Here is a 24,508-nt window from a genome sequence, read left to right on the forward strand (position 1 = left end):
TACTTTCCATTTAGTTAGAAGTATAAAGTTGTGTATGTACAGAACGTCAACAAACAGAAATTAGAACCAATTTATTTTGTTTTAGTAGTTAACAGCTGAGACTAAATATAATTTAACCATTTTACAGTTTATTTATCACTAGAAAGACATATAATTGATAAGTACGCTTGTTTTACGAATCTAGAATTATTTTTAAAATTTTTGCCAAGATCGAAATTTAACTTTAATATTTCGAATAGGTAGATTGTTTATTAATAAGCGATTATCATCTACATCGACAGTGATTATACCATCATCATCATCATCAACCCATTACTGTCCCACTGCTGGGCACGGGTCTCCTCTCAGAATGAAAAGGATTAGGCCATAGTCCACCGCGCTGGCCAAGTTCGTATTGGTAGACTTCACATACCTTTGAGATTTTTTTAATAAATCTCTCAGATATGCAGGTTTCCTCACGATGTTTTCCTTCACCATTTTAGCAAGTGATAATCAATTTCTAATATGATTATACCAGTGATTATGGAATAGTCGTCAAAATTGACACAATTCTTACATTTACTATATTGCAAATTTTAAAGGATGGAAATAATAAAGTTGCCATTTGAAATTCTTGAAAGACTTTTCGATTAAAAGCCATGCAGTTCGCACATTGCGAGTTTCCCACAGATAATGCAGTACCTACACTTAGGTACTTGTTGGATTTTAGAAGATATCATCGAGCGAGACATAAACTACTTCTGAGGAACTGTTTGAACTGGTGCCTACGTCACCCTTCCTCCATCGCACCACTCGCCGAAGGATGAAGTTCCATCCACATCAACTGGACCCGTGGCGGTCCTACACGGTTCGGATTATACGATCATTTTTGCCGCGTACGTGCAAAATGTGGAATGAACTTCCTCCTGAAGTATTCCCTGAGCGCTATGGGCATGGGGCTCTTCAAGAGGGGTGCAAAAAGAGTTCTCCTCCAAAGCCGGCGATGCTTGGCGATTCCTCTGGTGTTGCAAATGTCCATAAGCGACGGTGACTGCTTTCCATCAGGTGGCCCGTCTGACTTATCGTTAGGTATAAATATATATAAATAAAAAAACTTAGACTTTTGGCAAAGGGAGATCTCCCGCCGGGCTAGATGATCATGCCCGGGAAGCGGCCGTGCTCCAACAGTCTCAGCTTGAATATATGCAAGATTCTTAGAAAACTTCGAGCGGAAAATAGCTACAGACTGTTATAAACACTCTGTCTATTTAAAGAAATCACTTAAAGAAAATCAAAATTTTACAATTTTTGGTAGGCAAAACATGGACAGGTATTTTAAGGGTCGTAAGTCTTGAGTGTATCTGAAAGCAGAAATTACCTATAAGTTAAGCTAGAAGTTATGCGTTTATTAACTTAATTTATTAACTCAGGTCATATATTAATTATTTAATGAAATACTATTTTTTATACTTTCTGTATGTTGAAGTTATATTTCCTTCAGGGAAAAGATTAGGTAGTTTATTTCAATTGCGCGCACAGAAGACGAGAATGATAATAGTATGAAAGTTGTTATAAAAATAGATTCTAACACATTTATATTACATCGCTTGTGATCAGACATGTGAGCTAAAATGGCACTTTATAGAACCTTGGAAGCGATCAATTGGAGCCATTTGGAGCACATTGCAATGAGGTCAGACACAATTACTATACTCACTGAAGGAAAATCATTACAATGACACCATTTCTTTCTGTAGACCGCAATATTAATTATTGAATACTTCTTTCTTTCTTTCTTTATATATAAAAATGAAAGTATACTCACTCACACGCAACTATTGACTGATCATCGCAAAAGCTAAACTACTGAAGCTATAGCCATGAAATTAAAAAGGAACTTTAAGAAGTAGGAACCCACTAAGAAAGGATTTTATGAATGGGTGGTTAGTATCAGGCGGTTAAATAAATGAAATATTAACATTTCAACAATAATTTAATAAAGTTTAATTCAAATGCTTGCATTACGCAATATGATAAAATTGTATTACATACCAATGACATAAAATTATATTACAGACCTGGGTTCGATTCTTGGCTGTGCAGAAATCTAAATAATGGATTTCAAATTTTCCGGTTGTAATACTTCAGTTACGGTTTCCATTAAACAGTATGACGTTTCGAAAAAACTAAACATTTTCCTTAAAGAAATGTTATAAGATTTATACACAAAAGCTCTTAAACCAATTATAAGCGAATCGGTTTCAATGAGCGAATAAAGATAAAAAGAAAATATCTGTTCCTTAAACCTAATAAATATAATAATGATTAAATATTTTCACGGGAAATAACGCTTCGTGGAAACCGGAAAAGATAGATTGCCGGCCATTTCTCCTGATTAGCTCCCTTTACGTTTTTGCACCTGAAAAATAAAATGTTTCACTCGCCGACGGAAATGTTTCGTAATTTTTCAGTTTGCAGATAAGAATTTGCATAATGACACCATTTTCAAAATTGATTTCGCAAATTATTTTTGAGATGCTATTTTAACTTATTTTATTCTGTTACGGACATTTATCTTTAAAATGATTTGAATATTAGGTATGGTGTTTGCGATTGCGAACGACAATAGGAGAAGCTTGAAACGCCCAAGCAGCAACCCTGGCAAGGATGACGGTGTGTGTAGCCGTATACCGTTGTAAACACTCGAAGGGGTGGTGAACATAAATGCTGATCTAGGCAGAGCCCGACAGGACTCGCAGGATTTCGTGACCCTATTGGACTCTCGAGTTATATACTGTAGATCGCAGAGTCCCCCATGTAGCGTTAAGAACGCCACCGTGCAGATTCCAGTGGAAAAAAATATATATTAAAGTAAATATATTAAAGGTGGTAGAACCCTTTGTGGTTCGACTCCGGCGGCACCACCGCCACACCTATTTCTACCTAATAACAGCAGTGTTAAGCGCTGCTGTGTTCCGGTTTGAAGGGTGTGGTAAGGGAGACAGACTTTTCCGAGGCGTTCCAGCTTAGTCCTCAGGGGTAGCGGCGCATCTGTGGCCGACCTCAGGTAGGAATATCTAATCCTATCTGGGGTTGATTACAGATGTCCATGGGCGGCAGTAGCCACTTACCATCAGGTGGACTGCATGCTCGTCTGCTACTCTTATATTATAAAAAATATATATATATATATATCACATATCCCAGTATTGCTCTCACGTACCAGGTATACTTGAAGGTTTTACATGTCTGTACAAAAATGTATAACCTGGGCAAGGTTACTGTTTCCCGTTATGGGCAGAAGCAGACCAATAGTGGGTAACTATAAAAGTCCGTATAGAATTTTGTAAGCCAACAAAGCATTTATGGTTTGCCTGCAATTTAATTGATGGAACGAAATGCTATTAAACGCATGGCTTATTGACACATATAATAAATACCTATTCCACGTATTATAAAGATCTATACACAGTTCATTAACCTGCCCCAGTTTGCACGTGAATGGAGTGAATTTCGGCCATATTCCCTAATTGCATGGAAGCATTGACAGGGGAGGTCATTATTCATACCAAAATCAATGAAATGGACGCGCAGTTCGGTGGCTTGTTTTACAACGAGCGATTAAATATAAGAGTTTGAAAGCGAATACTATTTAAGAGTTTGAAAGCGAATATATATATTTTTTAATATTATCGAAGTAGAAAAGTATAAGCAAGTATCTATTGCCGCCCATGTACATCTGCAGTCAACCCCAAATAAGAGTAGAGTCCTGAGATCGGCCATAGATGCGTTGCGGACTAATTTCGAAGGTCTAGGTTCAGTACATATGTCATGATATGTCTCTCTAAGCGAACCTTCAATCAGGAATACGGCAGCGCTTAATACTGCTGTATTTAGGCAGATATAGGTGTGGCAATTGTGTCTTTGAAATCGAACAACAAACGGTTCCTTTAAGACCCGTTTAAATAGCAAAATTTGGAAAGTTGGTAGAACTAAAATGGTTCGACCGTGCAGGTACCTATTTCTAGAGTGAAATACCTCTTGCATTTCGGCAAAAGGTGTGGATAGCGGCTGACTAATGAGGCGGCCACCTCCGTGATAACGCATATGATCGGCTTCAGGTAGAACCCGTATATGAAATTGATTACATATGTCCATGGACGGTAGTGACCAATTAATCAGTTTAACTGCAAACTTTTTTTTTGTTAACGAGGGGGAAACCTTCAAAAGGTGCTCGGTGCCGTGGAAGCGACACAGGGTTATGTGGGACTCTTACCGGACTAAAACCCCCCCGGTGGCCGTCCTCGGCGCTGCGTAGAGGACTCCGGGATCTCCAACGGAACGCAACCGGAGCCCTCCTAGCGCGTTGCACCGTCGGGCTCCGCCCAGGTGTGCTTGGCGCTCGCCACACCGTCTGGTGCGTACAACGGTATGCGACCACACATACCGCCGTCCTTCCCAGGGCCGCTGGCTGGGCGGTTCGAGCTCCCACTTTTGCCACCCGGATGCCCCGAAGCCCCCTTTTAGTCGCCTCTTACGACAGGCAGGGGATACCGTAGCCCTATTCTGGTCCCGAAACTACAGGGACAAGGACGGTAGTGACCATTTACTATCAGTTTAACTACAAGCTAGTTTCCTACTTCAATCCTATAAAAGGATATTAAATGGTTCAAAGTAAACAAAAGAAACCGAACAATGGAGCAGGGTGATAGAAGCATTTTTATTCGGTTCAAACTCAACCTCGAATGTAGGTCAAATCGAAACAGTCAGTCTGAACTAGAATGTAGTAACGATTTCGTTCGCAAAAATTTTGGATTCGTTTAAAATAGTAAAGAAAACCTAAAAAGTAATGTCTATTGAGTCTATAATTGAGTTAGTGGATAGCATAATGACTGTAGTTTGTTTTATTCTGATAAATTGACAGAAGTATGCTTATTTAATACATAGAATATGGTTAGGAATTTATAATTTTTTTACAAGATTGAAATTATAGAAGGTAAGTGACCACTGCCATCCATAGATATTTATAACCAATTCAATATAGGTAGAATACCTAGAGAGCCTCTTCTGGGGAGTAAGACAGTCACCCCAGATGTAAGACAGCTTGCATTTACATTTCCACTGAAACGCAATAAGCTTCGTCCAGTCCATGGCAGTCTTAAGAGGTGAATAAAAGTGGCTTCAGGGGTTGTGGGGTACTAGAGGGCGAACTCGAACTGCCTAGCCTGCGACTCCGTGAATGACAACGGTATGTGGCCTCTTCAAATCAAATCAAATCAATTTTTTTGTATTCAAAATAGGTTCTTTACAGAGCACTTTTTGAATGTCAGTAAAACTACCATCACTTCATAAGGTGTTTCGTTATGGAGAAGAAGCCGCGAAAGAAACTCCATAACACACATCTTTAAAAAAAATGTTTTTTACAATCTTAAACTTAACGTAATGGTACATGTGGAGCTGGAACTACTTCAGACCACACCGTTTTGTCAGTCAAATAATCTTAGTTTATAGTACGCTTTTTTACACAGCGTTTGTTTAACGACATGTTTGAACTTTTTTTCTGTGAGATTCAAAATGTGGTCGGGTATTTTATTGTAGTAGCGAATACAGTTACCCATGAAAGATCTAGCCACCTTACATAATCTATGTTTAGGAATTGAATTGAATCTTACCATCGCACACCCAGTACATTAAGTACAGTAAATTAAGTGTGGTGAGAGTAAATGTTCACCAGGACAGAACCCAACCAGGGCAACATGCCAACAAACTCCCGTTGCGTTCCTTTGAAAGTCCCGCAATCTTTTACGCAGCGCTGAGGGTACCCGCCGGAGAGTTTACTGGATAAAAATCTCCACAAAACACTAAGTCGATACCATCTTTTGAAGATTTCCTCTGTCAATAAAAAATATAAGCGTAAAATAACTGCACTTCCCTACATAAAAGTAAATTTCAAATCGTTTAGCCTACATTTCCATATTCATGACATCATACTGTGAGTAAGTTTTCCGATAAAGCTCACTGCAATACTAAAAGCTCACTACGCCGTATTAAACGTACAATGTTTTTTTACATGCAACAAATTGTGTTAAATTATTTATTATTTAGTGGAAAACATGAAAGTTCATAATTATGATTACAAATCTACTGAAAATCCATATTTATCCATTTCTAGGTAGTAATAGTTACTTTTGTAAATATTACTACCTAGAAATGGATAATTACAAGTACATAATTACAAAAACACAGCTGCGATGTTCAAATTTTAATAATTCTGTAAATGCAGCACCATAATCTCCAAAACAAAAAGCGCCGTTTTTTTTAAATAGCTAAGTAACAGTCTAGGGCTGTAATTCTGCCGTCTATCCCAAAAATCAGTTGTAAAATCAGGTATTTATAACTTAAGTGTTGAGTGACAGTCTCCATGAAATACAGTACGCCATAAAAAGAAACGAACATTCTTATAAAATGGGGTGTGGATCATCTGGACAAGTGGTAGCGCCCGAAGATACCACCAATGGTCACAAGATGAACGGCCGGAGCACCAACGGTCATGATCACCACAACGACGACCTACCCACCGTAGTACTGCCAGACACGCCGGCTCAGCCGAAACCCCGTGAGTATAGCACTGATAATAGAGAAGGTGTGATCGTCTATACATTTTTGGCCCACTGATGAGCATCTTCTTCAACTTATTATAGTCCCACTGAGCACGGATCTTCTCCAAGAGTTAAGGGATTAGGCCATAGTCAACCGCGGTGGCCTAGTGAAAATTGGTAGACTTCTCATATGTGTAGAATTTTGGCGTGTAGGTTTTTTGCGATGTTATCGTAGGTCATAATTAATTTCTAATTTAATACCACCGTAGACTAACCTTAAATCCTTGCCAGTCTGAGAGGTTTGTACCCAGCTGTGGGATAGTAAAGGATACATAACGAAAAACACAGTGACAAAACCTATATTGATTTGAACTAATTGACCAGTTAACCAACTTTCATTTGGCCAGCGTGGTGAACTAAATAATTCTCAAAATTAGAAGTTGACACTTCTTCAGTCTTTTTCTATTTAAGGAGGTACGTAGATAGTAGACAGAGGTTTATTGCATAGGTTTCTCCATAAAAAATAAAGTTCTGTTTTTCTACAGCTATAGCCTACGAGATTCCACTAGAAGAGTTTGACAGCACGCGAAAACCACCGAACACGCCACCGCCGCATCTCCAGCGCCTGCTCCAACCACCCGCCGCTGAGATCAGCTTGCCTGACATCAAGGAGAAGTTGGCCGAAGCTGAGTTAAGAAGACAGGCGGTATAACTTCTAACTTTTATTTCAGTTTTAAACTTCCCTTCAAACTTTTTGAAACTCCAATAATTTGTGGCCTTGCATCAAATTACCTTCGATCAAATTTCACCTCTAACTTTACTAAGAATTTTTTAAAAGGTTGAGAAATAGAATATGTATGTAGTGGGTTGCAGCTAATTATGTAAATCCGGACTAATATGAGCACAGTAGTGTCATCAGTATTCTACAGCACAACTGGAGAAAGCGTGGACCCGTTTCTGGACATTCATGATTACTGCGGAGGCTTTCCAGCAGTGGGATACTAAAAGCGCAAAGATCCAGCCAATTCTTACAAAAACCTTTGTTGGTTTTCAGATACTACAGCAGAGGGCGGCTTCAGCGCAGAAGAGGACGCAGAAAATGATCAAGAACCTCCAAGATATCGACAGGCTTGAAAATGAACGCGTAAGTTGAATTATGTACAGAATAGCTCTTAGAAACAGAAAAGGTACATAATAAAAGCGTAGTAAAATGGGATTAGAAGAAAACAAAAAGAAAAATATGTATCGAACATATGTAAATGACTGAATCTAATAGTATTTTTTCTATAACTAGAAAATAAATCTTCGCTGTAACCTGTATGTTTAAAGATTAAGTAAATTTTCTAAGCACAAAGTAAGTTACTAAGTACAAAGTAGATTTTCCGCATTTTAGGCAAAAGCCTACAATTGAGTCAAAAAATCGGTCATAAAGAAATTCCAAACAAATACATCAATTCCGTGACAATTAGTCTAAAATCATATAGAACGTTAAACATATTATGATCTCTTTTAATTAATATTTCATTCTTGCTAAATGGTTGTCTGACACGCAGCTAAGCCAAGATAAGCAAAGGTTTTGAAGGTGGTAAAACCCTTTGCGGCTCGACTCCGGCGGCACCACCGCCACACCTATTTCTACCTAATAACAGCAGTGTTAGGCGCTGCTGTGTTCCGGTTTGAAGGGTGTGGTAAGGAAGACAGACTTTTCCGAGGCGTTCCAGCTTAGTCCTCAGGGGTAGCGGCGCATCTGTGCCCGACCTCAGGTAGGAATATCTAATCCTAACGGGGGTTGATTACAGATGTCCATGGGCGGCAGTAGCCACTTACTATCAGGTAGACTGCATGCTCGTCTGCTACTCCTATATTATTAAAAAAAGCAGTTTTTTTTAGTGAACAGGCCGCCATTTTACGTAAGATTATTTTTAATTTTGTATTTCTTACTTTTAGTTTGGTGTACAGTGAAGAGTTTTTGTAAAGTAAGTATTGTTATTATTTTGCAGAATGCCGCTGACGCTACGAAACATCTGACTAACTCATTGACGATTCCACCAGAGCCCGGAGTATGTGAACATAAAATAATATGATGATATTTCTTCCTAATATTATAATACTCATACGATTGAATAAGCTTACAATAAATATGTTATTGCTTTTTATTTTGGGATTCTTGGGAAATAAATAAAGGAAACTCTTAAATGCCTACTTCAGGGAGCTTAATAGGCCTTAAGCTCGTTAAAGGTAACTTAAATTTAATTCATAATCATAACTCGTATTTACTAGAATAAGGTTACAACGAAAGCTCTTATAATTATTTACAATATTCTCTTATTCTACTTTTTCGACAATTTATAAATGGTTTCTTAATGTTCCTTGTTTTAATATCTGGAACTCCTTTACAGAAAAGACACCGATTTAAGCTGTAAATTTGTTGCCCGCGGATCTATTTCCTGTCACACATGCACGCGCGTCCCACGCGACACTCGTCCTATTCTATCGTTTCATACGCACACTCACACGGGTCGCGAAGAGACTGCAACGAGTGTGTTCATGTGTTTGTGTGTGTGTGTATGTGTGTGTGACTGCGTGCGTGTGTCTGTGCGTATGTGTGTGACTGCGTGCGTGTGTCTGTGTGTATGTGTGTGTACGCGTGCGTGCTCGTGGGCGTGTGTGTGTGTGCGCGCGTGCAGGTGTAAAACGCACGACAGGAAATGTTTTTAGTATTTTTATTATGTAGAAAACAAAAGTTTTACAGTAAGTACTAAAAATGTAGATGTGCGTTCACCAAATTTAGCGATTTACCCTAATCTTTAACAGTATAAAAGTATTAACAATATTGTACAAAACTAGTTAGTATTCACCATCTGAATCTGAATAATCTACCCTCTTCATTTAATATTATTTCAGTTATTCCCATTAATTAATAATCTACAAACAGTGTTACAGATGTGTTTGTTCAATTAATGTGTTATTGGCTGTCACTCGACAAATATCACATTGCAACGAAGCGTTTGCGATTGGTTCAGTTAATTGGATAATTGGTTGATTGAATTGATGTTGATTGCATTGGATGCGTTGTGGTCACGGCACCGAAATAAGATTACAATGGGTTCGGTTGTTGGTGTACCAAATAAGTATTTAATTTTTTTTATAAGCTTAAAGATATATTTTGTACAAGCGAAGTGTGGTGTATACCATACACATATGTAGACGAATATAAGCACTCTTTATTTTTTAATTATATAAAATTAAAGAGATGATTTATACTGACAAATTATGGTGGATACCGCGGACATAAATAGAGGTTTTTTTATAATATAGGAATAGCAGACGAGCATGCAGTCCACCTGATGGTAAGTGGCTACTGCGGACCATGGACATCTGTAATCAACCGCAGATAGGATTAGATATTCCTACCTGAGGTCGGCCATAGACGCGCCGCTACCCCTGACGACTAAGCTGGAACGCCTCGGAAAAGTCTGTCTCTCTTACCACACCATTCAAACCGGAACACACAGCGGCTAACACTGCTGTTATTAGGTAGAAATAGGTGCGGCGGTAGTGCCGCGGGAGTCGAACCACAAAGGGTTCTACCATAACACAGTTCTACCAGGAATGCAAACACTCAGACCTAGGACAGCCGGGGATCGAACACGGAACCCTTCATACATGGGACCGGTATAGAAACCGCTCCGGCACGCGGGTCGTCAAAAGTTGGCAGTAGAAAATGAGCATGCAGCCCACCTGGTGGTAAGTGGCCACCTATCTATATAGAACAGGTATTATAATTGAAGCTGATCATGGGTGCCTCTTCTGAGGACTAAGTTTGTTGCCTCATATGTAAGTCAATCGACATTAACATCACTAGTGTTATGTAATTTTAGAATAAAGTTACTCACTACTTTCAACTGCTCAAAGCAGTCAAAGGTGTTTGAAGTTTTTCAATCCACACTTGGTCACCGCAGTGGACTATGGTCTAATCCTCTTTGTGACCCGTTTCCAGCAGTAAGATGGTAAGAACTTGACGATAACGATTTATGTTACACGAAAAATCTGTAATCATAATATAAGTTTGACGTTTTAATTATTATAATTAAAATTTATTTTATAATTAACGTAGAACATACATAACATGAACAGCAAATAAATCCGGTGGAATATAATTTAGCTGCTTCAATAAACAAAACAATTAATTAATCATGTACAATATTGTATATGCATCATAGCGTGTTGATTGTGTATATGTCTTGATTACAGATCAATTAGATCGGACAATTAACTATGTCTATTAGCTACTAGAGTATTAGTAGTGTGTGTCAGCAGTGATATTAAACTTTTTTTATAATATAGGAGTAGCTGATGAGCATACAGTCCCATGGACATCTGCAATCAACCCCAGGTAAGATGAGTTTCCTACCTAAGGTCAGCCACAGATGCACCGCTTGCCCTGTGGACTAAGCTACAACTAAGAATACGTCGGCAAGTGTGTCTCCCTTACACCCTTCAAACCTGAATACAGCAGCACTGAATAATGTTGTTGTTATGCAGAAATAGTGTGACGGTCTAGCCACGCATCTTTATTTTTCATATTAGCGTAGTAGAAATTAATTAAACGTTAATTGCTTAAATGGTAAAGGAACACATCGTGAGAAAACCCTGAACAACTGAAAGTTCTTAAAATACCTTACTCAAGGGTGTGTGAAGTCTACCAATACAACTGAGTTGCACGACGAAGGGTTCCTTCCCTTAAAAGCAATCCTCCATCCTAAATTCTTAAGTGATCTTTATATAATTACAAAAACACAGCTGCGATGTTCAAATTTTAATAAGTTTATACTCATGACCCAATTCTTACGTATGTTAATAAGTTCGCAATTTTCGCAAGCGTATGTATTAAAACCTTAGATGAGTAAAATATTTAGATATATCAGTCCTAACACGAGAGTGTAACCAGCTTTGAGAATTGAAATTGTTGCGTTAATAAAGTTTGGCCATGTCTCCGTTCTAAAATGTCCAGAAAATGTTTGAAATACTTACCTATTTTTATTACGTGGTATTAGTTATATATTTTCTTTAAGATTTTATTATTTGTCAAGAATTCAAAAAATAACTGACAAGTCAGCGTTTTGTGGCTTCTTCCAATTTCAAGACGGAGAAGTATCGAGGGGTCCGAAGTTCCAATCTCAGACACGATTTTTCACGAATTTTCACCTCCGATTTTTCAAAAATTATTTGCGTATTAGAAATTAATTATCACTTGCTTAAAAGCGGTGAAGGAAAACATCGTGAGGAAACCTACATATCTGTCAAAATTTATATAAAAAAAATCTCAAATCTCACTATCTTACTATGGTCTAATCTTTCTCATTCAGAGAGGAGACACGTGCCCAGCAGCGGAACAATAATGGGTTGATTATGATGATGATGAAGTATCTTTCTATTTTACTTATCAAAGATTAAAACGAAATATTTGATAAGTTCGTGACGTCGCGAGCAGCTGGTGCGTAACTCCCTTGTATGAAGGGTACGAAGTTTGTTTCAAATCGTTAAGATTATATGATTTTGTAACTGGATAAGTTTATTTTATAGATATGGAAATTAAATATGGCAGAACTTTGAGAACTTCAACGAATTTGACTCGGAATCTCGACCAGTTTTTCTGACTAACCTTATAGTGCTGTGTAGTTTTGATTAGTGTAGGCACAGATGATACTAATATGCGATGAGATGTATACGTTTGGGACACATTTAATGGCTAAGTATTTCATAAATATGGAGTCATAAAAGATGAAACACAATATACAACACGGGGTAGCAACTTAACATGAGGGGACGTAAGTATCTGTGTACCTTAATCCTTAATCTAATATATGTGTCCGTAAAAAAGCAAAATTGTAGAAAAATTTAAACTTAACTTGTAAAAATTCCAATTGTATAAAGATATCTCGAAATAGATAGCCTAGTGGTTAGAACTTACCCTCCCAGCCTGGGTTCCGATGTTCACAGCCCAGGCACGCACGCCTGATTTCTCGAAAAAAATGTCCTTATTAGACGCGTCTGTCAATTCGTTAACAAAAATGTTCTTAAAGGTAAGTGAAAGCCTGCCAATTCGCACTTAGTCGGCGTGGTGGACTGTGTCTGAAAAGCCCCGTGCCCAACGGTGGAACAAAAATTGAGGACGACGGGCGCTAAGGACTAACTTAGAACGCTTTATGTAAATGCCTACTTCGGCGCCTACAGAGCTTAACAACAAGATAAGCCTGAAATAGGCAAACAACTAGAGCTTTCAAATAAACAATATTCGAACAAAGCTTTTAGGTGTCAGAACTGACGAGTCTATATTGGTTCGTACAATATTCCGGTTATCCGGATTTTCTAGACCCGGGCAGTGACAGAGCATGGCGGGTCGTGACCCGGATATCAATGTTACCTGAATATCGAATATTTCGTTCGGAGTTAGAACAGAAATTTAAAAGCATTTTTGTTAGAGTTCGGTGGTTAGTTTCGGTTTAGTATGCATATAGTCCGGTTTGAAATATGTCAGTTTGAAATTATGCAATGGATTTTGTAGGTAAGATTTTAAAAATCCCACATAACCCCGTGTCGCTCCCACGACATAGGGTACCTTTTATAGGTTTCCCCCTCGAAAAAAAAGATAAGATTGAATGGAAGTTGAAAGTGGTCGAACCCTCTGTGGTTCGACTCCTGTGTTCTAGTTTAAAGGGTGTTTTAAGTAAGATATATTTATTTGAGGGGTGTCAATTTAGTTCTGAAGGGTAGCAATAGCATCTGGAGTCATTTCATGTAGGAAGTTACATACATGTACATGAGCGGCAGTAGCCATTTACCATCAGTGATCATTTGTTACGTCAGTATTATAAAAACAGTGTACCTGAAAATAACTGCATCCCCGTTCTCTTTTGCCGGTTATTAATAATCAATCTATCCATTTTTTGTCTACCAAAGATCAAAAATCACAGTTTCCGTCCACTACATCTTAAAAGTTGGTAGACAAATTTAATAACAGGCGCATATGAATAACAAACTAAAAGATTCCATAGTGAATACCTTTTCTGGAACTGACACATCTCGTCGAGAGGAATATTTATGTTTGCTCACGTTGCATATTCTGTTCTGGTTGGAAGTAATGAATTTTAAACAGACGAGCGTCTAGATGTATTTTTATTTCAGTTCAGTGTTATTTCTACGCTAGAACCGTATACTGCGGTTAAAGTTGGTGGTTGGTCTCAACCCATTATTATCCTTCTGCTGGGCATTGTTCTCCTCCGAGAGTTAGAAGGATTAGGCCATAGTCCACCGCGCTGGTAAAGTGCGTATTGGTATTTTTTTAATACATCTCTTAGGTATGCAGGTTTCCTCACGATGTTTTCCGTCACAAATTAAGGAAAGTGATCATTAATTTCTGATACGCACATGACTTCAAAAATCAGAGCTGCAACCAGTCTGGAATTTGAACCTCAGACTCCTCGATCAAGAGGCTACGCGTTTCTTAACCACTAGGCTATCACTGCTAGGCAAATTTATTAACAGGCGTATATGAATAACATAAGAATAAACTAAGAAGATTCCACAGTGAATACCATTTCTGGAACTGACACATCTCGTCGAGAGGAATATTTATGTTCACGTTGCATATTCTGTTCTGGTTGGAAGTAATGAATTTTAAACAGGCGAGCGTCTAGATGTATTTTTATTTCAGTTCAGTGTGTTATTTCTACGCTGGATCCGTATACCTCTGCTAAAGTTGGTGGAGAGAAAGAAATACGTATATAGTTAAGTATAAGTAGCACTGTTATGTAATGAAATAGGGTACACAGACTAACACAAAGAAAAAGCATATGTATTATTATATAACGAAGAGGTACCTTTTTTAACGAGGAGGAAACCTTCAAAAGGTACCCGGTGCCGTGGGAGCGGTTATGTGGGATTCTTACCGCACTAAAACCACGCCGGTGGCCGTCCTCGGCGCTGCGTAGAGGACTCCGGGATCTCCAAAGGAACGCAACCGGATTCCTCTTAGCGCGTTGGCCCATCAGGCTCCACCCAGGTGAGCGTGACGCTCGCCCCCGTCTGGTGGGTACGACGGCACGTGACCACACATATCGTCGTCCAGCCCGGGGTCGCTGGCCGGGCGGTTCGAGCTCCCACTTTTGATGTCCGCAACCCTGGAAGCCCCCTTTTAGTCGTCTCTTATGACAGGCAGGGGATACCTTAGCCCTATTCTGGTCCCGGAACTACAGGGACACCGCGCCGGGGGCCGTTAGGTACGACCGCGGCGACCTCTCCTCCGAGCGGGTTCAGCGCGCTCCCTTGCTCGCTCGACTTCTTCCTTCGAAGACATAAACACGTAGAAGGTGATCATGCCGTCCCAGACTTCGCTGCGCTGAACCATCGCTACGACGATGGCTGACGGAGAGAGATCGGTACCACTTTTTCGACGAGGATCCGCCGCTGCGACTCCCGCGCTGGGTAATACTGTGTGCGTGTGCTGTGCGGAGTCCTAGTCATGTCTGCAGTGAGCGTGAGCGTCACTAACCCTAAGGAGTAAGTTGTGTAAGCCATATTCCTCACGTTGTTCACGTAATGAATTTTAAATCGAGTCTGGCTTCGAGAAACAATTTGCGTGTCGCTTCTTATTTCCCGCGGGAACCGAGTTAGAAATAGGGATGGCGATTCTTTCTCAAAAAAAAAAAAAAACGAATTGTTCGAATCGATTCTTGAATCGATTTATAGTTCCTATGTTCCTATGTCATTCTTGAATCGATTCGAATAGAAGTATGAAAAATCTATTCACAAAAATATAGGTCTGAAGAATCGGTGCTAAAAAATAGATCTTTAGTCTTTTCAAAAGCAAAGCTAGCGAAAAATAAGTCGTTAACACCAACAATCACTGAAATACGTATCCGGCAGCAAAATATGTCTATAACACGTTGGTAACATTAAATAAACTTCGAAAAAATCGAATTTCGATTTTCTACGATGAAATATCATTGAATCGATCCATAACTGGAGGTCCAACTTTGGCCAAGAGATCGATTCTTCGATTAATCGATCTCAAATCGCCATCCCTAGTTAGAAATTTGTTTAGAACGGTGTAGAGTAACACTGTAAAGGTGATATGGAGCTTCTAGTAGGAAACCTATAAACTTCGTGATCCGGTTCAAATTGAATAATTCCCACTACAGCGTCGTATGTGTGAAAAATGCAAGCTGATCTTCGAATGGTAAAAGTAGTGTAATTCTATTTTGTTGTACATAGATCCGGTTTCAATTCTGAATAGTCCCCTTAGTTCATCATTATCATGAGTTTTTACGTTTTGTCAAAAATGACTGTTTTTGTATTTGTTTACGTATTTCCCATATATTTCCAATCAGTTCTGATACAGTCCGCTAGGGGCGCTGATTGGAAATTTATGGGCAAATACAAGAACAGTCACTTTTGTAAGAACGTAAAAACTCATACTAAGTAAGGGTACAGTAAGATAGAATGCTTTGTGAAAATTTATCTACTTTATCTAAAGTGTAAAAAATGCAAATTTTCTTCGAATGAAAGTAGTGTAATTTTTGTTACGTTACAATTATTTTTTTATCTCTGAAGAGATCTCTGATAAGATCTACCTTAAGTCAATACAGAAAAGGTGCGCTTATAGACTAAACTGGAACGACTCGTACACATTTCTTTATCATATAGAGTTATTGGAACAGTATTTACCTGGTCACAAATGCGTCAGATGTATAGACTAAACTTAAACGCTTCGTGTAAATGCCTTATCCAAATTCAGTTACATCTCATCAACAGAACATCATCTGAAATCGTTTACCAATTTATCACTATTAATGACTAAGTTGGAGCGCCTCGAAAAATCACTATCCTATTTAGTATAACGCTTATCCGTTTCGCGAAGTTAACAAAATGTTCTAACACTAGTTAACTTCGCGAAATTTACACGTGACTGAATAAATCCTCCGCCCGTCCAGATACAGATTATGAGTTTTAAGAAGACAGGCCTGATACAGACTAAATTGGCACGCCTCGTACAAAGTTATCTGTAATTGAGTTAATGAAATTGTTAACCTGAACTTGGTCACAAACGCGTCAGATCTATAGACTAAACTTAAACGCCTCATATATTATTATCACTATTCTATTTATTATTGTGCTCAAATTAACGTTTTGCAAAGTTAACTAAATGTTCTAACTACACGTGTAAGTTTTACACGTGATAATAAATTCTCTGCCCGCTCAGTTACAGTTTGTGAGTTAAGGAGAACACGACCTTGATATAGACTAAATTGGCACGCCTTTTACAAAGTTATCTGAAATTGAGTCATTGGAGATGTTTTTACCTGAACTTGGTCACAAACGCGCCAGATCAATACACTAAACTTAAACGCCTCATAGAAATGATGCTACCATGTTCAGTTTAATCTCATCGATAGAACAGCAACTCTCTGAAGTCATTTGACTAAACTAAAACGCCATGTAAATGACTCTACGATGTTCAGTTACATCTAATCAACAAAACAGCATCTCTCTAAAGTCGTTAACTGATGTATCACTAGCAAGGACTAAGCTGGAATTGTCACTATTTTATTTAGTCGTATTATAACGCTCATCCGTTTCGCAAAGTTAACTAAATATTCTAACAACACGTGTAAGTTTACACGTGACTGAGAAAATCCTCCGCCCGCCCAGATACAGATTATGAGTTAACGAGAACACAGTCTGATAGGCGGAATAGGTTAACTATATTTTGTAACAATTTCGAGACTGATCTTTCGTACTTGTTTATTTTTTTATATGAAATTAAATAAGCGCAAGAGTTTGACTCGTGTTTTATGGTATTGTATGGTATCGTCATAAGATTGTTATAAAGACGACAGGACTGCGAAGATTATTATATTCCATTTTCAAAATAGTTATAAGTAAGTATTAAAAATATTTGGGTTCAGGTTTTTAAATTTTTATGTGTAGAAGTAATAATGGTTGAAACTAAATGTGTCACTCAAAAGGTTCGATCCGGCCTACATGTCAAATTTTTCAAAAGTTATGAGCGCAGCAGTCATTAATTTTCGTTTTTAATGGTAAAGGACAACATTGTGAGGAAACTACACGCCTGTGAGCTTTTTGACGTGACAACGTCTTATAATTCGATGGAGCCGGCTGCACGCACCAAAAACATAACTCATGCGGCGTTACCTCGCTCTGAGCCGTTCCAGTTAAGGCTTGAAGTGCAAGCGAGAGCGCGGAACGAGCGACAAAGAGGCAAAATCGGCCTCCGCGTATTTACCTCCTTCTCTATATCCATACAAAATATCTATCAAACAAATAAAATTAAAATTTTCTTTGGAAAAGTGCAACCATTCCATCAGTATTATTTTATGACGTTGTCACGTTCAACTACTATCAGTAAACCGACTTTACAGACAACCGATTTTTTATTTATTTTCAAACATGTGTGAAGTGACTGGCATGCTGCATGCTGGCGTGACATTGACGTGTGGCATGGCTGGTCTGTTCGCATTTAACCATTGCGGCGGACAGTCTTCCACAAAACAACAGATTAAATTTCCGTCTTTGAGTTATATAAGCCTGACAATAATACTACATACTAAATACAGTATTCTCCACATTCAAAACAAAAACATGGACACACGAATCTCGAAGCCAAAGGTTTATCCGTACACGTGATTAGAAGTTACAGTGTAAGTCTGTAACCGAATAAAAAGTTTCGGGATTGAAAATGTACCGCCAGCAAAGTTACGCTACTCACGTTACACCGGATTGCACTTTAGCGCTGAATAAATTCTCTTTTCTTTGTTATTTTAGTTCGTGTTCTGGTTTTTTAACACTTTTTATCTTTAAAACTTTAAATCAATAAGTTTCATTCAGTGTACATTAAAATTTTTCCTCTCTCTCTTAGGTACTTATTTCGTAATAGACGAAAATTTAGTATTTTAGAGAATTTGAGCAAAAGAGAGTGACGTATACTAAAAGCATTTTTATACCTAAATTATGAGGTAGATGGGCTACCTTATAGAAAGTAGTCACCGTCGCCTATGGACATTTGCAACAACAAAGGTCGCCAATGCATCGCCGGATTTGGAGGTGAGCTCTTTTTGGCCCTTTTTTTAAGCATCATCACCAACCCATTATTGTCCCACTGTCGCACTTGTCTCCTCTCAAAATATTAGGCCATAGTCCATCGCGCTGGCTAAGTGTAAATTAGTAGAGTTCCCATACCTTTGAAAACTTGTTTTATTTTTAAGATTTTTGAAGCATACTTCACTTATATTTAGATTTTTAAATATGTAGTTTATTAAACGTATTTTATAAGAAAACACTTATTTATCGGTAAGTATTTTAAATTTCTTACGTTTTTTAAGAAGTGAATCTTCTTATATCTTTCGAGAAAATGCATTTATCTGAAACAATAACTCACCTCTAATCATTCGATCCATAATTCAAAACACACACATATAAAAACAGTCATAGAATACCCACACAGAACTGTAAACAAAATAATATTCGTAAATCAGGCGATTACATTGTATTTAATTCTAAATAATTTCGTACTTAATAGAGATATTGAAACCACAAACATAGTTGTTAATCGTGTGTTAATTGGTATTGCACATAAGTATAACCGTGAATTGAATACATATATTACTTGGTTAACGCTTCAATGAATTGTTGCAGTTAACATGAAATATGTAACCAGTACCCTTACCGTGAGTTTTTACGTTTTGACAAATATGACTGTTTTGGTATTTGTTTACGTATTGCCCATACAATTCCCAATCAGCGCCCCTAGCGGATTGTATCAGTACTATAGTGTCAGTAACGTAACATTAAATGTCTAAATTGACAAAATGGCGTTTAATGTTTTATCTCTCTTTTTTGCGAACATGTGAGGCAGATAAAAAGACTTGAGCACTTACTTATTGTTACGTTTACTCAGTCTACTAAAGCAAACGGAGCAGAATAATGGATTGAGTAAACGTAACGTATAATTGTGGGATGTTTTGAAAACTCGTGGTAAGGGTACAGGCAGTTAATGAAATGCCTAAATACGGCATGTTGTAGAAATTTTCTTGTAATATCGCTTTCTACGCTCGTAGTGTCGCGGTGATTGTTATAGCAATTTGAAGTGGGTTTGATCTCCAGTCAGACAGACATCAAACGACAAATTTAGTTGATTTGTGTTTAGATTTATATGCTTATCTTTGTTATGAGGTTATTAATGTACTCGTAGAAACCATTTACTTGATTTTATCAATATTTCAATAAGCAGTATTTATGGATATCTTCAATGGATAGTATTGCTTAGATTTTTTCCATTTATATTACAGACAGACAAATATTACAGAGATTTCTTAATTCGCGGGTTCCTTGACGCATCTTCATTGATAACGTAAATGATAAATACTACTGTCCATGGATATCTGTATCTCCACATAGGTACTACCAAAAGCAAATCACAGTTGCGTCGCTACTCATGCGCTACTTATCGACCCATCATACGTAAAACGTTAAACCTAGATCATTCACAAAATACCCAATTCTACAACAGACTGCAACGAACACAAACCCACGATATTTTGACAGGCGCGCAATCTGACAGATATTGCTTCGAAACGGATTAAAATTGTTGGCTTTTGCAATTTCCATACACTCCAATCTGCTTTCAACGGAATTAATAACTTAACGTTATTAATTACACTTCTCTTTTGATAATTCGATTAAAAGATTAAAAATGCAATACGTTTCTTTGGTACTTATTGCACAAATTTAAGTAGTTAATTATAAATATACCCTTTTTATTGATGAGGGGGGAAGCCTTCATAAGGTAATAAAGCATTACTACGAGTAAGTATGGAAGATCGACAAAAAATACAATACGTATATTTGGTACTGTTTAGACATTTAAGTCATTGAATATAAATAAACGATGAAGGAAACTTTCAAAAGGTACGCAGTACCACGGAAACAACATCAGGTTATGAGGGTTATCTACCCACTAAGCTGCAACGTGACGACCACGCCAGGATCTCCGATGGACCACAGCTAAAGTCCTTCAAGCGCAGTGTTAATATTCGTCCTTCGTGGGATCGTTGGCGAAGCGTTTCGAACTCCAGCTCTTGGCGCTCGCCACCCCGGAAGCCCACTTTTAGTCACGTACAATAGGCAGGAAACGTTCTATTTCTGCTCTTGTCCCGAAACTACAGAAAAGTATAAATATACCCATTATTTTGAACTGTATGCAAGCAAATGCGCTTGCAGTCCATGATATGGTAGGTGGACGCCTGTAAAAATCCCCGGATATCCTACCTACCTATCAGTTCTACCAGAGGCTAGCTACTGATGCGTATTCTACACATGGGGTACAGCAGGGTAAAAACATCACAACTGCTAATTTAAAGACGAATCCACCCTTTATCCAAATGTACGCCCAAAAACATCTGCAAACAAACAAGTTTCCGATTTTATTTTAACCACCGACATACTGATTAACAAATGCAATTCAATCTATCAATTCGTAAAATTGTTATAATTATCGGACGCACGTATCTTGTAATTACGCATGTTAATTATAATTGCCATATTTGCATCCAAAACCTATTGCCGGTACAGTTACTCATACGATGATTAAATCTATTTGGGTGTACAATTGTATATTTGTGTATGCCTGTTTTGTAAAGTAATGAAATTTCTTTATTTAAAGGCCGTTTGCATTTTGGATTACAATCTTTACTGAGACTATTTCTATAAATTTACATTCATTCTTATATTACTTGTGGTTAGAAGGGTGTGGTGATGGAAACATCCTTTTTCGAGGCATTCCAGCTTAGTTCCCAGGGGTAGCGGCGCATCTGTGTTCGACCTCGGGTAGCATTCTGATCTTGTCTGGGATTGATTACAGATGTCAGCGGGCGACAGTAGCCACGTAATATCAGATGGACTTGATATCGTGTCATCGCTACACCTAATTCTAGTATAAAACATTTCTGCTTTTCGGTGGAATGGTGTGCCTGCCGGTTGGCGTTTTTTTTTTTTATAATATAAGAGTAGCAGACGAGCATGCAGTCCACCTGATGGTAAGTGGCTACTGCCGCCCATGGACATCTGTAATCAACCCCAGATAGGATTAGATATTCCTACCTGAGCTCGGCCACAGATGCGCCGCTACCCCTGAGGACTAAGCTGGAATGCCTCGGAAAAGTTTGTCTCCCTTACCACACCCTTCAAACCGGAACACAGCAACGCCTAAGACTGCTGTTATTAGGTAGAAATAGGTGTGGCGGTGGTGCCCCCGGAGTCGAAATTCATGTAGAAGGTGATAGAACCCTTTGTGGTTCGACTACGGATACACCTATCTCTGCCTATAAACTAGTTTTAAGATCTGCTGTGTTCTAGTTGAAGGGTGTGGTAAGGATGGCATACTTGCTTGAGGCGTTCCAGCTTCCTCAAGGACGACAGCACTCACAACGCATGGCCAATCTCGGATAGGGCTCTAATCTTATCTCAGGTTGATTACAGATATGCGTTGGTGGCAGTAAGTGTAGTATAGGCAGGCGTTCCAACTTAGTCCTCAAGGACGACAATACTGACGACGCGTGGCCAATTTCGGATAGGGCTCTAATCTTATCTTCTGGCAGTAAGTGTAGTAGCCTTACTTATTGCAATTTAAAATTATACAAAAATATCATTGTAACCAATTTGACAGGATTTTTATTTCTTTGATTAACGAACGTATTGTCACGTAAAGCGCTGAAAACGCAGTAGATTTCCAAATTCATAGCATTAAAGATTTCATACACTTTATTGGTTACTGATTCAATATACTGAAATGTTAATCCCGGCCCCAGTGTCCAGTTGAGCGGCAAAATTATTCCTCGTTATTTGACGAAACTGACTTTGCAAACAGTGGACATTGGGTTATTTTTTATTTTATTTTATGCATTTTTATGATATTGCGGCAGAAAATGAAAGATTTCTACACTCTACACTCACAGCCCCACTACACCACAGCCACACTAGGATTCCCTGTGTCGTGGGTGCCATGGACACACACAGAGACGAATACACAAACACCCAGACCCAGAAACAGAAACCTAAATTCATCATTTAGATTTCTTTCTGGCCGGGGATCGAACCCGGGACCCTCTGCGCGTCAGACCGGTATGGTGACCGCTCCGCCACGCGGGTCGTCAAAATGGATGGTAGTCTTTTATAAGTCAGCAATAGCAAATTATCTTGCATTGCAACAGATGGATGTCAAATTCAAATCTCATTTATTGAAAATTGATTCATGTAGAATTCTTTTTAAACGACAATAATCTACTAACTAATAACTAATATCGGAAACACCTTCTGAAGTTGATCGGTTTTCCCTTTGAAGAAGCGGTGAAAAAAACTCCATACATGTGCAAATTTATATGCTTTAAAAAGTGACCTGTGATTTATTCCAATATAAAACAAATTCTGCGTTCGACTGAATACATGTGCCTGTAAGAAGTGGCACCTTAGGACAAGGATGGTCGCCTTATGTAAGTCATCCGGCACCTCTCATCAGTACCCTTACCAGGAGTTTTTACGTTTCGACAAATATGACTGTTTTGGTATTTGTTTACGTATTTTCCCATACAAATTTCAATCAGCGCCCCTAGCGGATCGTGTCAGAACTAGAAAATCGTATGGGCCAATACGTAAACAAATACCAAAACAGTCATATTTGTCGAAACGTAAAAACTCCTGGTAAGTGTACAGAACTACTTCGTACTAAGTAGGTGTGGTGGTGGTACCGCCCCCATCGATTCATAATCGCTCTATCTTTCATAAAGCTGACTAACAAAGCATCCATAGATTGCATACTAATAAGATCATGCGTGCATATAATCTATCGAATAAGTACATACAAAGCGTTCCCACATAATTACAAATATCTAAAAAAACTACTTTGTATTTATAAGTTTAGTTGAATACATAAATACCAAAACTTAATAAATAATTGTTTCATATACCTAATTTAAAAAATAGATAATCCTAGTAAAATTAGATATTCCTACCTGAGGTCGGGCACAGATGCGCCGCTAGCCCTAAGGAATAAACTGGTATGTTTTGGAAAAGGATGTCTCCCTTACCTTTCAAACCAGAACACAGCAGCGCTTAACACTGCTGTTGTGAGGCAGAAATAGGCTGGTGGTGCCGCTGTTGGCCGTCGTCGATGACAGACGGTGACGTCATAAGCGACTTCAGCATAACAGTGCTGCCGACATGAAAATATTAAATTTTAAAATTTCATTAATAGTAGCACTCGTAGTAGGTATTTCTTCATTGAATATAAGCCTTGCATCTCACCTTTGTCGAATATAAGTCTCAAAGAAAAAGGTGAGCTATTATATTATACTTTAAAGGGACTTCTGCTTTGTGTGGCTGAGAAATGACGTTCCTTGTACAAGACAATATTACATCCCTTTTATACTTATGTCTAGTTCTAAGTATTAAATTTTAAAGGTAACCACTCCACTCCGGCGGCACCACATCCACACCTATTTCTGCCTCATAACAGCAGTGTTAAGCGCTGTTTTGTTCTGGTTTGAAGGATGTGGTAAGGAAGGCATACTTTTCCGAAGCCTTCCAGCTTAGTCTTCAGTGGTAGCGGCGCATCTGTGGCCGACCTTTGGTAGGAACATCTAATCCTATCTGGGGTTGATTACAGATGTCCATGGGCGGCAGCAGCCACTTACCATCAGGTGGACTGCATGCTCGTCTGCTACCTATATTATAAAAAATAGGTTTCCTTTTTTACGCTTCGTGATTGTTTTATCCTAAAAAGGATAGATTTATTACTAATAGCGTAAAAGGATTAGAACTAAGGCAGCTCAAAGCGTAAACAAATGCTACAATTA

At 38.4% G+C, this 24,508-nt stretch overlaps 1 protein-coding gene across 1 annotated transcript; it reads left to right on the plus strand.

Annotated features, from left to right (window-relative positions):
* Positions 1 to 6,279: 6,279 nt before the first annotated feature.
* On the plus strand, positions 6,280 to 8,866 carry LOC140744665 (uncharacterized). Its single transcript, XM_073076276.1, has 4 exons — positions 6,280 to 6,595; positions 7,124 to 7,284; positions 7,633 to 7,722; positions 8,579 to 8,866. Exons 1-4 carry the CDS (start codon positions 6,445 to 6,447, stop codon positions 8,660 to 8,662), a joined length of 486 nt encoding a protein of 161 aa, XP_072932377.1. The 5' UTR covers positions 6,280 to 6,444; the 3' UTR covers positions 8,663 to 8,866.
* Positions 8,867 to 24,508: the final 15,642 nt, after the last annotated feature.

This window comes from Epargyreus clarus, unplaced genomic scaffold (genome assembly GCF_041222505.1).
Source record: "Epargyreus clarus isolate Ecla_fem2 unplaced genomic scaffold, WU_Ecla_fem_2.2 ptg000009l, whole genome shotgun sequence".
Lineage (NCBI taxonomy): Eukaryota > Metazoa > Arthropoda > Insecta > Lepidoptera > Hesperiidae > Epargyreus > Epargyreus clarus.